Source organism: Salvelinus fontinalis, chromosome 17 (assembly GCF_029448725.1).
Source record: "Salvelinus fontinalis isolate EN_2023a chromosome 17, ASM2944872v1, whole genome shotgun sequence".
NCBI classification, from domain to species: Eukaryota; Metazoa; Chordata; class Actinopteri; order Salmoniformes; family Salmonidae; genus Salvelinus; species Salvelinus fontinalis.
Genome location: NC_074681.1, coordinates 19215697 through 19231545, shown reverse-complemented (window position 1 = coordinate 19231545; position 15849 = coordinate 19215697). Strand labels below are relative to the sequence as shown.

Genomic DNA, 15849 nt, shown 5'->3' with positions numbered 1-15849 from the left:
TGATGGAGAGACAGAGAGATTATAACATGTAGAAAGAGAGTAATGGAGAGACAGAAGATCGAGTGAGCGACAGACATGTGTACCTGTGCATGCGCTGGTGTGTGATGGTGTGTGGTGTGTGTGTGTGTGTGTGTGTGTGTGTGTGTGTGTGTGTGTGTGTGTGTGTGTGTGTGTGTGTGTGTGTGTGTGTGTGTGTGTGTGTGTGTGTGTGTGTGTGTGTGTGTGTGTGTGTAGCGAGGAGAGGTGACATCTGCAGAAGTCGTTTCTCATTTCCAGTTGATATCCCCTGTCACATCACACCTGCTGCAACGATGAACGTGATTGATCTGGGTTTGACTCCAACATGTGTGTGTGTGTGTATATGTGTGTGTGTGTGTGTGTGTGTGCCTCATACTCTCTTCCTCTCTATCTACCCCCTCTACAATCCTCTCTCTCTCTACCCCGCTCTATAATCCTTTCTCTCTCCCTCCATCCACCTCTTTCTTCTTCTCTTCTCTTCTCTCTCCCCCTCTCTCTCTCTACCTCTCTCTCTCTCTACCTCTCTCTCTCTCTCTCTACCTCTCTCTCTCTCTCTCCCTATCTCTCTCTCTTCTTCTCTCTCCCCCTCTCTCTCCCCCTATCTCTCCCCCTCTCTCTCTACCTCTCTCTCTCTCTCCCCCTCTCTCTCTCTACCTCTCTCTCTCTCTCTACCTCTCTCTCTCTCTCTCTCTCTCTCTCTCTCTCTCTCCCTATCTCTCTCTCTTCTTCTCTCTCCCCCTCTCTCCCCCTCTCTCTCCCCCTCTCTCTCCCTCTCTCTCTCCCTCTCTCTCTCCGTCTCTACAGCTCTCTCCCTCTCTCTCTCTCTCTCTCTTGCTCTCTCTCTCTCCCTCTCTCTCTCTCCTTCGCTCTCTCTCTCTTGCTCTCTTTCTCTCTCTCTCTCTCTCTCTCTCTCTCTCTCTCTCTCTCTCTCTCTCTCTTGCTCTCTCTCTCTCCCTCTCTCTCTCTCTCTCTCTCTCTCTCTCTCTCTCCCCTCTCTCTCTCTCCCTCTCCCCCCTCTCTCTCTCTCTCTTGCTCTCTCTCTCCCTCTATCTCTCTCCCCCTCCCTCTCTCTCTCTCTCTCTCTCTCTCTCTCTCTCTCCCTCTCTCTCTCTCCCTCTCTCTCTCTCCCTCTCCCCCTCTCTCTCTCTCTCTTGCTCTCTCTCTCTCCCTCTCTCTCTCTCCCTCTCTCTCTCTCTCCCTCTCTCTCTCTCTCCCTCTCCCTCTCTCTCTCCCTCTCTCCCCCTCCCCCCCCCCCTCTCTCTCTTGCTCTCACTCTGTAGGAGATGCCTCAGGATGTGGTTTGTGGTTGGTGCCCATCGAAGCCTAGTATCTCCGGTAGACTCAAACAGACAGATATAGAAACAGACTCTACTGGAGCATCACTAAGTATCAGAGAGTATCACTGAATCATGGTATCAGAGTCATCTGATAGAGTCAGGCTGTATCACAACCGGCCATGATTGGGAGTCCCATAGGGCGGCGCACAATTTGCCCAGCGTTGTCCGGGTCAGGGTTTGGCAGGGGTAGGCCATCATTGTAAATAGGAATTTGTTCTTAACTGACTTGTCTAGTTAAATAAAGGTTAATTAAATAAGTAAAAATAAAATTGACGTACAAGGGCGATGCACACAAGTTGGTGGCAGAACAAGGGGGAGTTCTTACAGAACGCCAGCAAAAAAAGCCTCTATTTGCATGTTGCTTATGAGTGCATTTCACACTACTTTTGGATTATAATTAGATTTTAAGGCTCATATGACTGTCCTGCTTAATATAATGTTTGTGTCATCATTGAAAATCAGCTGCATTATATAAAAAAAACACTTAAACTTCAACCAGTAAAAAGGCTCTTTGATGGCTTTTGATACAGTCTATATCAATGAGTGTTAGCATTCAGCTAAGAACTGCTGTATCCAAAAATTATATTTTGCAATCATTACAACCAAATATAATCTTAGCGACTGTTCAAGCAAGAATCAAAACATAATTGTAAGCATATGAGAAGCATATGTAAGCACTCAAAGCTATGATGCGGGCGTGCCCCAAGGGTCAATATTGGGGCCCCTCCTGTTCAGCCTGTACATTAATGATCTGCCTTCTGTCTGTACTGTGTCTGAAGTTAAAATGTATGCAGATGATACAGTGAAATATGTGCGTGCAAAGAGCAAACAACAAGCTGCACAATAACTCACTGGTCCAGGTTACAAAGTGGCTCAGTGACTCAGTGACTCAGTGTTTGCACCTCAATGTGAAAAAGAACTGTCTGCATATTCTTCACAAAGAGAGCAACAGATGCTACTGAGCCAGATGTCTACGTGTCAGGGGAGAAGCTCCAGGTGGTATCTGATTTTAAGTACCTTGGCATCATACTTGATTCTAACATCTCTTTTAAAAAGCAGGTGAAAAAGGTAATTCTAATAAGCAAATTCAACCTAGCTAATTTCCAATTTATACAACATTTTTGACTATAGAGGTAGCAAAACTGTACTTCAAATCTATGATACTCCTCCACTTAACATACTGCTTGACTAGTTGGGCCCAAGCTTGCTGTACAACATTAAAACCCATTTAGTCTGTCTACAAACAGGCTCTCAAAGTGCTTGATAGGAAGCCCAAAAGCCATCATCACTGTTACATCCTCAGAAAGCATGAGCTCCTGAGTTGGAAAAATCTTGTGCAATACACCGACGTCTTGTATTCAAAATCCTAAATGGCCTGGCTCCCCCTCCACTCAGTACTTTTGTTAAACAGAAAACCCAAACATATGATAGCAGATCCACAAGGTCTGCCATGAAAGGTGACTGTATAGTTCCCTTAAGGAAAAGCACATTTAGTCAATCTGCTTTCTCTGTGAGAGCTTCCCATGTTTGGAATACACTGCCATCAGACACACATAACTGCACCACCTATCACACTTTCACAAAAAACATGAAGACATGGCTAAAGGCCAATCAGATTTGTGAACATAATCCCAAGTTGTGTATTGCCGCTTTCCATGTTGTCTGTAGCTTGTGAGGTGTGGAAACACTTTGTTGCTTTAATGGATTTTGTCTTGTTGCTTTTTGTGCTATGTTGCTCGGTCTACATGCTACGTCTTGCTTGTCTTGTGTTGCTCTGCGTGTGCTCACTGCTCAATAATTGCCTGTATTTTTATTGTAATTCTTTTTAATAACCTGCCCAGGGACTGCGGTTGAAAATTAGCCGGCTGGCTGAAACCGGCACTTTTACTGAAACGTTGATAAATGTAAAAATAAAAATAAACTCAAACTCAAAAAGTTATTTGCTTAAAAGTAATACAAATGTAAATCTAGACTATTTTGAATGGGGGCAGATGGCCATGTTTGTTTTTTACTGCGGCCAAGATTCTTGCGCATCTGTTCTTGACGTCAGTGTGTCGTGTACTGGAAAAAGGACTATAGGATCAGACAGACAAACTAAAGTGATGTCAAGGAGAGCAGTGATATATGTGACCCGATTCAGGAAGCTAGGCGTATGTCGCAAGTCACGACTTCACAGGAGAGCCGTTTGAAGGTAAAAAATATTTTGAATGTGAACTTTCATGTGCCTTAATAACACACTTGTATGCCATCTGTAAATGCAAATAAAATGGTTAAATTACCAGCCTTCTTGGTTAAGCCACAATAATAGGAAGCAACTTTCCCGCTGGCCATGATTGGCTGAGATAGTGAATGGGCTCGAAATGCAGAGAGCGGAGTTCGGATTGGCCTGTCATATTGAAGGCTTCTGTCTATTTGAGCTGGTCAGTCTGTGTTGGTAATCCTGTTGAACACTGCTTTTTTAAATGTGTAGTGGAGCTGCATAAGTGTTGCTCTCCACTTTCTGGAGGTTTGAGTTTTGAAATTAGTGGAATTAGAGTTTGATAGCTAAAGAGATGGAGAAAACACCTGTCTCCGGATTACATCTTCAAACTAAGTGCAACCGTGGTATGGCATTCCTTACAGGAAGACGCATCCATAATGCATGATGATGTATACAGGTAAGATAGTCCAGCTAGCTACATTTTCAGATATTACATGTTTCTAATTTTGACAGAAAGTGGTTTCATTTCAAGCTAAAGTGTACTGTTAGCTAGCTAGCTAACGTTAGCTGGCTGTCTCCCTACCTGACTGTATTATGTGTTTCCCAGAGCCCTTTGCTTTTCTAGTTATAGCCTAATGTTAGCTAGGTAACATTGAACCTGGTTGGTTAGCTCCCAGCACTGTGTCATTGTTGGCACTTTGTTCATTGTTGTCAAAACAGAAAATGTGTGTCAGTCTGTCTTGTGAAAACAGTGAACAACATGTGAACATTCTGTTCACTGGCTAGCTTGTTAGCTAATGTTACGTGACATGTGTACAACACCCGTAGAACATGGCCGGTGTCAGTAAACGTCTGCAAGCGTAATGTAAAAGCGTAATGTAATTGTTGCCAGCAGAGCTGGTTAGGCTGTCTTCATGATATCCAGAGGCAAACAAATCATCGGCCAGAGCGTGCACTCCGAGAGTGAAATGAGATGGGTGGGGCTAAAGTTTAAGAGGGTGTGAACGATGCTGAATGGGTGTTGACAAAGAGGAGCCCTTCAGAAGATCCCAAAACATTCAAGTTGATTTTTTCAAAAGTGAGTTTACAAGTGATTAACTTTCAAAGCAGAATTACTTTCCCATCAAATCAAATCAAATCACATTTTATTTGTCACATACACATGGTTAGCAGATGTTAATGCGAGTGTAGCGAAATGCTTGTGCTTTTAGTTTCGACCATGCAGTCATATCTAACAAGTAATCTAACAATTTCACAACAACTATCTTATACACACAAGTGTAAAGGAATGAATAAGAATATGTACATAAAAATATAAGGATGAGCGATGGCCGAACGGCATAGGCAAGATGCAGTAGATGGTATAGAGTGCAGTATATACATATGAGAAGAGTAATGTAGGGTATGTAAACATTGTATAAAGTGGCATTGTTTAAAGTGGCTAGTGATACATTTATTACATCCAGTTTTTTATTATTAAAGTGGCTAGAGATTTGAGTCAGTATGTTGGCAGCAGCCACTCAATGTTAGTGATGGCTGTGTAACAGTCTGATGGCTTTGAGATAGAAGCTGTTTTTCAGTCTCTCGGTCCCAGCTTTGATGCACCTGTACTGACCTCGCCTTCTGGATGATAGCGGGGTAAACAGGCAGTGGCTCGGGTGGTTGTTGTCCTTGATGATCTTTATGGCCTTCCTGTGACATCGGGTGGTGTAGGTGTCCTGGAGGGCAGGTACCACCCTCTGGAGAGCCTTACGGTTGTGGGCGGAGCAGTTGCCGTACCAGGTGGTGATACAGCCCGAAAGGATGCTCTCGATTGTGCATCTGCAAAAGTTTGTGAGTGTTTTTGGTGACAAGCCAAACTTTTTCAGCCTCCTGAGGTTGAAGAGGCGTTGCTGCACCTTCTTCACCACGCTGTCTGTGTGGGTGGACCATTTCAGTTTGTCCGTGATGTGTACACCGATGAACTTAAAACCTTCCACCTTCTCCACTACTGTCCCGTCGATATAGATATGGGGCCGCCCCTCTGCTGTTTCCTGAAGTCCATGATCATCTCCTTTGTTTTGTTGACATTGAGTTTCAGGTAATTTTCCTGACACCACACTCAGAGGGCCCCAGTGTTGAGGATCAACGGGGTGGAGATGTTGTTTCCTACCCTCACCACCTTGGGGCGGACCCAGTTGCACAGGGCGAGGTCGAGACCCAGGGTCTCGAGCTTAATGACGAGTTTGGAGGGTACTATGGTGTTAAATGCTGAGCTGTAGTCGATGAACAGCATTCTTACATAGGTTTTCCTCTTGTCCAGATGGGTTAGGGCAGTGTGCAGTGTGATTGTGATTGGGTCGTCTGTGGACCGATTGGGGCGGTAAGCAAATTGCAGTGGGTCTAGGGTGTCAGATAGGGTGGAGGTGATATGGTCCTTGACTAGGTGTTTCAAAGCACTTCATGATGACGGAAGTGAGCTTTCTTGGGAACAGGAACCATGGTGGCCCTCTTGAAGCATGTGGGAACAGCAGACTGGGATAAGGATTGATTAATATGTCCGTAAACAGAACACCAGCCAGCTGGTCTGCGCATGCTCTGAGAACACGGCAAGGGATGCCGTCTGGGCCGGCAGCCTTGCGAGGGTTAACACGTTTAAATATTTTACTCACATTGGCTGCAGTGAAGGAGAGCCCGCAGGTTTTGCTAGCGGGCCGTGTCGTGGCATTGCATTGTCCTCAAAGCGAGCAAAGAAGTTGTTTAGTTTGTCTGGAAGCAAGACATCGTGGTTCGCGACGGAGCTGGTTTTATTTTTGTAGTCCGTGATTCACTGTAGACCCTGCCACATACCTCTCGTGTCTGAGTCGTTGAATTGCGACTCTACTTTGTCTCTATGCTGACGCTTAGTTTGTTTGATTGCCTTGCGGAGGGAATAGCTACACTGTTTGTATTCGGTCATGTCTCTGGTCGCCTTGCCCTGATTAAAAGCAGTGGTTTACGCTTTCAGTTTTGCGCAAATGCTGCCATCAATCCACGGTTTCTGGTTGGGGAAGGTTTTAATAGACGCTGTGAGTACAACATCACGTATGCACTTGCTAATAAACTCGCTCACCGAATCAGCGTATTCATCAATGTAATTATCCGACGTTATGCAGTGTATAATATACCATTTTGTAGCTCTGAGTCTCTACTTTTATCCAATGTAAAAAACACAATTTTACATTTTGCTACATAATACTGAATTCAGGTGGTGAGTCAGATGTGTATATAAAGAGCTCTCTGTGAATGAATACTTTGACAAAAGGCACTATGTCAAAGAAGATGAAATGACAATGGACTCAACTGATGTTTTGTGGAAATGCTTGTCTACAAGGGTGTCAAGATGAGTGTGCATGTGTGTTCTTGCGTTTGTGTGTGTGTGTGTGTGTGTTACTCACGTGTGCAAGCCATGGAGCGTGGGTCCGTCTCTGTGCGGTGGAAGCCTTTCTCACACACACACTCGGAGGCTCTCTCCAGGTGGGAGGAGCTATGTGGCGGGCATTTTGTGCAGTAGGCGTCGGTCGCCGAGGCCTTGTAGGAGCCTGGTCTGCACGCTGGAGAGAGGAAAACAAGAAAACACAGGCTTAGAAATCTGCCACTCACATGGTCTACAAGGTAAGACAGAGGAGAAAACTGGAAAAAACAAGGTTACAAATAAGACAAAGATCCTTTGATTTCTATATTTCTATTTTTCTATGGGGTCTACAACCTGAAGTGTGTAAAAAAGGGTTACAAATGTAACACTACTGAAGGTGCTGTAGCACTACTGAAGTTGGTGTAGCATTACTGAAGGCGCTGTAACACTACTGAAGGTGTTGTAACACTACTGACAGTGCTGTAACACTACTGACGGTGCTGTAACACTACTGAAGGTGCTGTAGCACTACTGAAGGTGATGTAACACTACTGAAGGTGATGTAACACTACTGACGGTGATGTAACACTACTGAAGGTGATGTAACACTACTGAAGGTGATGTAACACTACTGACGGCGATGTCACACTACTGACGGTGCTGTAACACTACTGAAGGTGCTGTAACACTACTGAAGGTGATGTAACACTACTGAAGGTGCTGTAACACTACTGAAGGTGATGTAACACTACTGAAAGTGCTGTAACACTACTGACGGTGATGTAACACTACTGAATGTGATGTAACACTACTGAAGGTGATGTAAAACTACTGAAGGTGATGTAACACTACTGAATGTGATGTAACACTACTGAAGGTGATGTAACACTACTGACGGTGATGTAACACTACTGAATGTGATGTAACACTACTGAAGGTGATGTAACACTGCTGAAGGTGATGTAACACTACTGAATGTGATGTAACACTACTGAAGGTGATTTAACACTACTGACGGTGATGTAACACTACTGAAGGTGATGTAACACTACTGAAGGTGATGTAACACTACTGAAGGTGCTGTAACACTACTGAAGGTGCTGTAGCACTACTGAAGGTGCTGTAACACTACTGAAGGTGCTGTAACACTACTGAAGGTGATGTAACACTACTGAAGGTGCTGTAACACTATTGACGGTGATGTAATACTAGTGAAGGTGCTGTAACACTACTGAAGGTGCAGTAACACTACTGAAGGTGCTGTAACACTACTGAAGGTGCTGTAACACTACTGAAGGTGATGTAACACTACTGAAGGTGATGTAACACTACTGACGGTGATGTAACACTACTGAAGGTGATGTAACACTACTGAAGGTGCTGTAACACTACTGAAGGTGATGTAACACTACTGAAGGTGATGTAACACTACTGACGGTGATGTAACACTACTGAAGGTGATGTAACACTACTGAAGGTGCAGTAACACTACTGAAGGTGATGTAACACTACTGAAGGTGATGTAACACTACTGACGGTGATGTAACACTACTGAAGGTGATGTAACACTACTGAAGGTGCTGTAACACTACTGAATGTTATGTAACACTACTGAAGGTGATGTAACACTACTGACGGTGATGTAACACTACTGAATGTGATGTAACACTACTGAAGGTGATGTAACACTACTGAAGGTGTTGTAACACTACTGAATGTGATGTAACCCTACTGAAGGTGATGTAACACTACTGAAGGTGATGTAACACTACTGACGGTGATGTAACACTACTGAATGTGATGTAACACTACTGAAGGTGATGTAACACTACTGAAGGTGATGTAACATTACTGAATGTGATGTAACACTACTGAAGGTGATGTAACACTACTGACGGTGATGTAACACTACTGAAGGTAGTAACACTACTGAAGGTGCTGTAACGCTACTGAAGATGCTGTAACACTTTGGATAAAATTGTCTGCTAAATGGTACATACAGTGCATTTGGAAAGTATTCAGACCCTTTGACTTTTTCCACATTTTGTAACGTTACAGCCTTATTCTACAATGGATTAAATACAAGTTTTTCTCATCAATCTACACACAATACCGATAATGACTAAGCGAAAACAGGCTTTTAGAAATGTTTGCAAATGTATTAAAAATAAAAACTGAGATACCTTTTTTACATAAGTATTCAGACCCTTTTCTATGAGACTCGAAATTGAGCTCCGGTGCATCCTGTTTCCATTGATCATCTTTGAGATATTTCTACAACTTGATTGGAATCCACCTGTGGTAAATGCAATTGATTGGATATGATTTGGAAAGGTACACATCTGTTTTTATAAGGTCCTAGGTGCTCTGACAGTGCATGAAATAATTATCTGTAGAGCTCCAAGACAGGATTGTGTCAAGGCACAATCAGAGTGACCATCGGGACAGAGCTTCAGAGTTCCTGACTCTGCAGAACTCCACGAATCAGGCCTTTATGGTAGAGTGGCCAGACGGAAGCCCCTCCTAAGGAAAAGGCACATGACAGCCAGTTTGGAGTTTGCCAAAAGGCACCTAAAGGACTCTCAGACCATGAGAAACAAGATTCTCTGGTCTGATGAAACCAAGTTTGAACTCCTTGGCCTGAATGCCAAGCGTCACATCTGGAGGAAACCTGGAACCACCCCTACAGTGAAGCATGGTTGTGGCAGCATCATGCTGCGGGGATATTTTTCAGCGGCAGGGACTGGGAGACTAGTCAGGATTGAGGGGAAGATGAACTAAGCAAAGTATAGAGGTCCTTGATGAAAACCTGCTCCAGAGAACTCAGGACTTCAGACTGGGGCGAAAGCTCACCTCCCAACAGGACAATGACCCTAAGCACATAGCCAAGACAACGCAGGAGTGGCTTCGGGATAAGTCTCTGAATGTCCTTGAGTGGCCCAGCCAGAGCATGGACTTGAACTCAATCAAACATCTCTGGAGAGACCTGAAAATGTCAGCGACGAACAGGAGAAACTCCCCAAAAACAGGTGTGCCAAGCTCGTAGCATCATACCCAAGAAGGCTCGAGGCTGAAATCGCTGTCAAAGGTGTTTAATATTTCAGTTATATTTATTTTTATAAATTTGCAAAAATGTCTAAAAACCTGTTTTTGCTTTGTCATTACGTGGTATTGTATGTAGATTGATTAGTGCAAAAAAAACGATTTAATCCATTTTAGAATAAGGCTGTAATGTAACAAAATGTGGAAAAATTCAAGGGGTCTGAATACTTTCCGAATGGGGTGATTATTCTTCTCTGAAGAGAACATATCCTATCCACAGTCTGGAGATTGAGGGTGTTGGAAACGCAATTCCATAGATGCTTTGTGTGTGTCTGCAGATGGATCAATGCCATGATGGATTCCTTTGGGTTCTGATTGCATGTGACGAGCGTGTGTGTGTGTTGAGTGTGTGTTGATTGCGTGTGTCAGTGCTGAAGGTCATGGATTTAATCAAGCAACGAGTTGTTCGCCTCGGCACTGCCGTAAATTACCTTCCTCACACACACACACACACACACACACACACACACACACACACACACACACACACACACACACACACACACACACACACACACACACACACACACACACACACACACACACACACACACACACACACACACACACACACACACACACACACACACACACACACACACACACACACACACACAGAGACACACACAGAGACAATCACTGAGTGAGCTGCAGCTCAGGGAATAGTAGGAACTGAGCTACCAATGCCTCTCAATGCAAACAAAAAGAAGGCACATTCAGATCAAATGTGACCAAGTAGTATCCATTCATTCACTCAAACACACCAAGAGCAACATAACTAACCTCACCTAAAAAGACACATTACCTAGCAGAACAACATTAACAGGAGAGAGAATAAGAGAGAGAGCAGGGGGAAAAAACTGAAGAGGTGAGAGAGGGGAGAAAAATAGAGATATGAGAGGAGAACGGACCTGTGTCGGAACTAAAATGTTGAGAAAAGGCCTAAAGAGACCACTCATTGTTTACATGTCCCTTCTCCTCTCTTTTATTAAATCACTAATGTTCATTCATTTAGTTTCTTCTACTCTCTCTTATTAAATGACTAATGTTCATTAATTTACTCTCTTCTTCTCTCTCTTATTAAATCACTAATGTTCATTCATTTAGTCTCTCTGGCTTATCCAGCTGAATTTTGGCCATATTTAGGAAAATAATGAATCATAGGGGAGCTAAGTCCACTTGCACAGTCCCATATGGACCTTAGCACTGCCTGTGTGTACAAGTGTGTCTTTTTCCGTCAGAGAAGACGGGAGCACAGAAGGGACCGTGGCCCAATCTTCTCTGGCAAATAAAAAGCCCACACACACACACAAACTCACACACACGTCAGTGCAGAGTATAGTGGTTTTAGTCTACACAGCCTCAGTGGTACGGCAAGGCGGTTTTGATCAGGCAGCTGTAAGGACACCAGGCCTGGCACGAGGCCCCCTGTCTGTCTCTGTCTGTCTATCTATCTGTCTGTCAGCTTTGAGGTCCTTTGTGTCCCTGTTCCAGAACCAGAACACTCCGGAAGAAAAACGTCCCAGGAGAAAAGCCGCTTTTCCATGCCGGTCCGCAGCCGAGCCAACAGCTGACAGGACACACACACACACACACACACACACACACACACACACACACACACACACACACACACACACACACACACACACACACACACACACACACACACACACACACACACACACACACACACACACACACACACACACACACACACACCAAGTTATATGAGCCAAGATCTAACAGGGAAGACAGAGGAAGGAGAAAAAAGGGCCCTAGAGAGTTCTCTCTCTGGCACACACACACATACAGTACCTTGTAAAAGTTTTCACCCCCCTTAGCATTTTTCCTATTTTGTTGCATTACAACCTGTAATTTAAATTGATTTTTATTTGGATTTCATGTAATGGACATTCACAAAATAGTCCAAATTGGTGAAGTGAAATGAATAAAATGACTTAAAAACGGTGAAAAAAAATAAAACTGAAAAGTGGTGCGTGCAGATGTATTCACCCCCTTGGCTATAAAGCCCCTAAATAAGATCTGGTGCAACAAATTACCTTCAGAAGTCACATAATTAGTTAAATAAAGTCCACATGTGTGCAATCTAAGTGTCACATGATCTCAGTATATATACACCTGTTCTGAAAGGCCCCAGAGTCTGCAACACCACTAAGCAAGGGGCACCACCAAGCAAGCGACACCATGAAGACCAATGAGCTCTCCAAACAGGTCAGGGACAAAGTTGTGGAGAAGTACAGATCAGGGTTTGGTTTAAAAAAATATCTGAAACATTGAACATCCCACGGAGCACTATTAAATCCATTATTAAAAAATGAAAAGAATATGGCAACACAACAAACCTGCCAAGAGAGGGCCGCCCACCAAAACTCATGGACCAGGCAAGGAGGGCATTACACTTTTTTACAATCACTTTGGCACTACTTTCAGAACCTTGATGTCATTTTTCAAAACTCTAGACACAAAACTCACAACCAATGATCAAAATGCAAATTTTTCAAAACTCCAACACTTTTTCCAATTGCTTGGATACAATACACGTAAAGCTAAGATCATTTGTTCATTGAAGTAAAATCACCTGTTCAAAATGAGACAACTTATCAAAGTATTACCATTTCAAAATGCAATTCACACATTACATTTGAGATGACTGCCTGTTCATTTCATTACAATGATCTAACTATCAATTGATACAACTGCTCAAAATGATAAGTAACTGTAGCATTATTCTTAATGCACAGTTTTATGGAAACTGACAAACAATATTCCATGTTTAGATCATGAAAGTTTCAGGATAATGAGATCCATTGACACCAATTACCGTGGAACATGAATCAATTGGACTACATTATCTATGGATGTAATATTTCACCATTCTTTATCAGACACTGTTTCTATGGTCCCATGTACCAATTTTCCAGACCATGTTTTCAGGTTTGACAATACTGTACACTCACCGGCCACTTTATTAGGTACACCTATCTAGTACTGGGTAGGACCACTTTTGCCTCCACAACAGCCTGAATTATTCACGGTGTTGTACGTTAAGAGATACCCTTCTGCACACCACTGTTTTAAACAGCTTTTATTTGAGCATTTGTTGCCTTTCTGTTAGCTTGAATGAGTCTGGACATTCTCCTCTGACCTCTCTCATTATCAAGATGTTTTGCCCACAGAACTGCCACTCACTGAATGTGTTTGGTTTATCACACCATTCTCTGTAAACTCTAGAGACTGTAGTGCCTAAAAATCCCAGGAAGGCAGCTGTTTCTGAGATGCTGGAATCACCATGTGTGGCATCAACAATCACACCACGGTCAAAGTTGCTTAGATTACGCATTTTGCCCGTTCTAATGTTTGGTGGAACAACATCTAAAGCTCTCTACGCTACATACTCTATATATTGAGTTGCAGGCAGCCACATGATTCGCTGTTCAAATGTAACCTTCCTTGATGAGCTAAATCAGGTCTGTAGAGCTGATGGCGTGACCTATGTCATTGTGTGGGATAATGTCAGGTTCCACCATGCTCAAATGGTGCCAGCATGGTTTCAGGCCCATCCACAATTTACCACCCTGTACTTACCCCCATAATCTCCTTTCCTTAACCTGATTCAGAATTTTTTTCTCCACGTGGAGGTGGAAGGTATATGACAGGCGCCCTCACGAACAAACCACCCTTCTCCAGGCCATGGATGACGCATGCAATGACATCACGGCAGACCAGTGTCAGGCCTGGATTCGCCATGCCCGAAAATTCTTCCCAAGATGTTTGGCTAATGAAAACATCCATTGTGATGTGGATGAGAACCTGTGGCCAAATCCACAAGACACGGTTGAGGGAAATATAGAAGTACAGTAATCAATCTTTTGTTTTTCTTTTTACAGTAAGCCAGGTGAGGAACACTGCAGTTGACCTTTACTGTAGCTGTTTTTTTTTTTTTGTAGCTAATAATTTTTGCTTTGATTCAAAGAAACCTATGTTGTGATTTTATTGTATTTCATCAATACATTTCATATTTTGTTCAATGATTCCACTGTGTCTGTAGTATTCTCTCTACTAGTCCTTTTACAGTGATGTATTTACGTGTAGTAGCATAATGAAACATGTATCACATATTTTGTATTACAATATTTAATGATTGTACGAAAAACTACACAGTGAAACTATCGGTATCTTGTGTGTGGGTGATCTAAATTAATGTTCCTATGGTATTTCATGATAAATTAGTAATTTGAACTGATGATTCTGCAAGTGCAAAGTTTCTTTAAAGATATGAATGTAAAATACAATGTTTTGAACATTGGACAGCCTGTGTTACAAGTGATGACCGTTTTGAGTTTTTGTCTAGAGTTTTGAAAAATGACCATAAGGTTCTGAAATTAGTGCCAAAGTGATTGTTAAAAACTAATCAGAGAGGCAACAAAGATACCAAAAATAACCCTGAAGGAGCTGCAAAGCTCCACAGCGGAGACTGAAGTATCTGTCCTTAGGACCACTTTAAGCCGTACACTCCACAGAGCTATGCTTTACGTAAAGAGTGGACGGAAAATAGCCATTGCTTAAAGAAATAAAAGCAAACACGTTTGGTGTTCACCAAAAGGCATGTGGGAGACTCTCCAAACATATGGAAGAAGGTACTCTGGCCAGATGAGACTAAAATTGAGCTTTTTGGCCATCAAGGAAAACGCTATGTCTGGCGCAAACCCAACACCTTTCGTCCCCCCGAGATTATTATCCCAACATCATGCTGTGGGGATGTTTTTCATCGACTGGGACACTGGTCAGAATTTAAGGAATGATGGATGGCGCTAAATACAGGGAAATTCCTGAGGGAAACCTGTTTCAGTCTTCCAGAGATTTGAGACTGGGACAGAGGTTCACCTTCCAGCAGGACAATGACCCTAAGCATACATTAGAGCAACACTCTAATGTTTTAAGGGGAAACATTTAAATGTCTTGGAATGTTCTTGTCAAAGCCCAGACCTCAATCCAATTGAAAATCTGTGTTATGAGTTAAAGATTGATGTATACCAGCGGAACACATCCAACTTGAAGGAGCTGGAGCAGTTTTGTCATGAAGAATGGGCAAAAATCCCTGTGGCTAGATGTGCCAAGCTTATAGAGACATAGCCCAAGAGACTTGCAGCTGTAAATACTGCAAAAGGTGGCTCTACAAAATATTGACTTTGGGGGGGAGAATAGTTTTGCACGCTCAAGTTTTCATTTTTTTTTGTCTTATTTCTTATTTGGTTGTGTAAATCAAATTATACAAACCCACCAAAAATGCATTTTAATTCCAGGTTGTAAGACAACAAAATAGGAAAAATGCCAAGGGGGTGAATACTTTCGCAATCCACTGTACACGCACACAAACACACACACACACACACACACACACACACACACACACACACACACACACACACACACACACACACACACACACACACACACACACACACACACACACACACACACACACACACACACACACACACACACACACACACACACACACACACACACACTGTTAAAGTCCATTGAGGATTGTGCTAGTGGACTTACAGTAGCTCCCCTATGATTAATGATTTGCCTAAAATATGGCCAAGGTACAGGCCACTCACACCAGATACTGAGGATCTAACAGCAGAGACACACTCCCACCAGATACTTAGGATCTAACAGCAGAGACACACTCACACCAGATACTGAGGATCTAACAGCAGAGACACACTCAGACCAGATACTGAGAATCTCACACCAGAGACACACTCACACCAGACACTGAGGAT

At 43.0% G+C, this 15849-nt stretch overlaps 1 protein-coding gene across 6 annotated transcripts in view; it reads right to left on the bottom strand.

The window, feature by feature from the left end:
* Positions 1 to 15849, bottom strand: part of LOC129813911 (ephrin type-A receptor 3-like) — a 227622-nt gene that overhangs the window by 101107 nt on the left and 110666 nt on the right. For all 6 annotated transcript variants that reach the window (XR_008753207.1, XR_008753206.1, XM_055866523.1 and 3 more), the window contains exon 6: positions 6972 to 7127. Coding sequence is in view for 4 of the 6 variants with exons in the window: in XM_055866523.1 (XP_055722498.1) it covers positions 6972 to 7127 (156 nt within the window). In the remaining 2 variants the exon portion in view is untranslated. The remainder of the gene's footprint in view (positions 1 to 6971; positions 7128 to 15849) is intronic.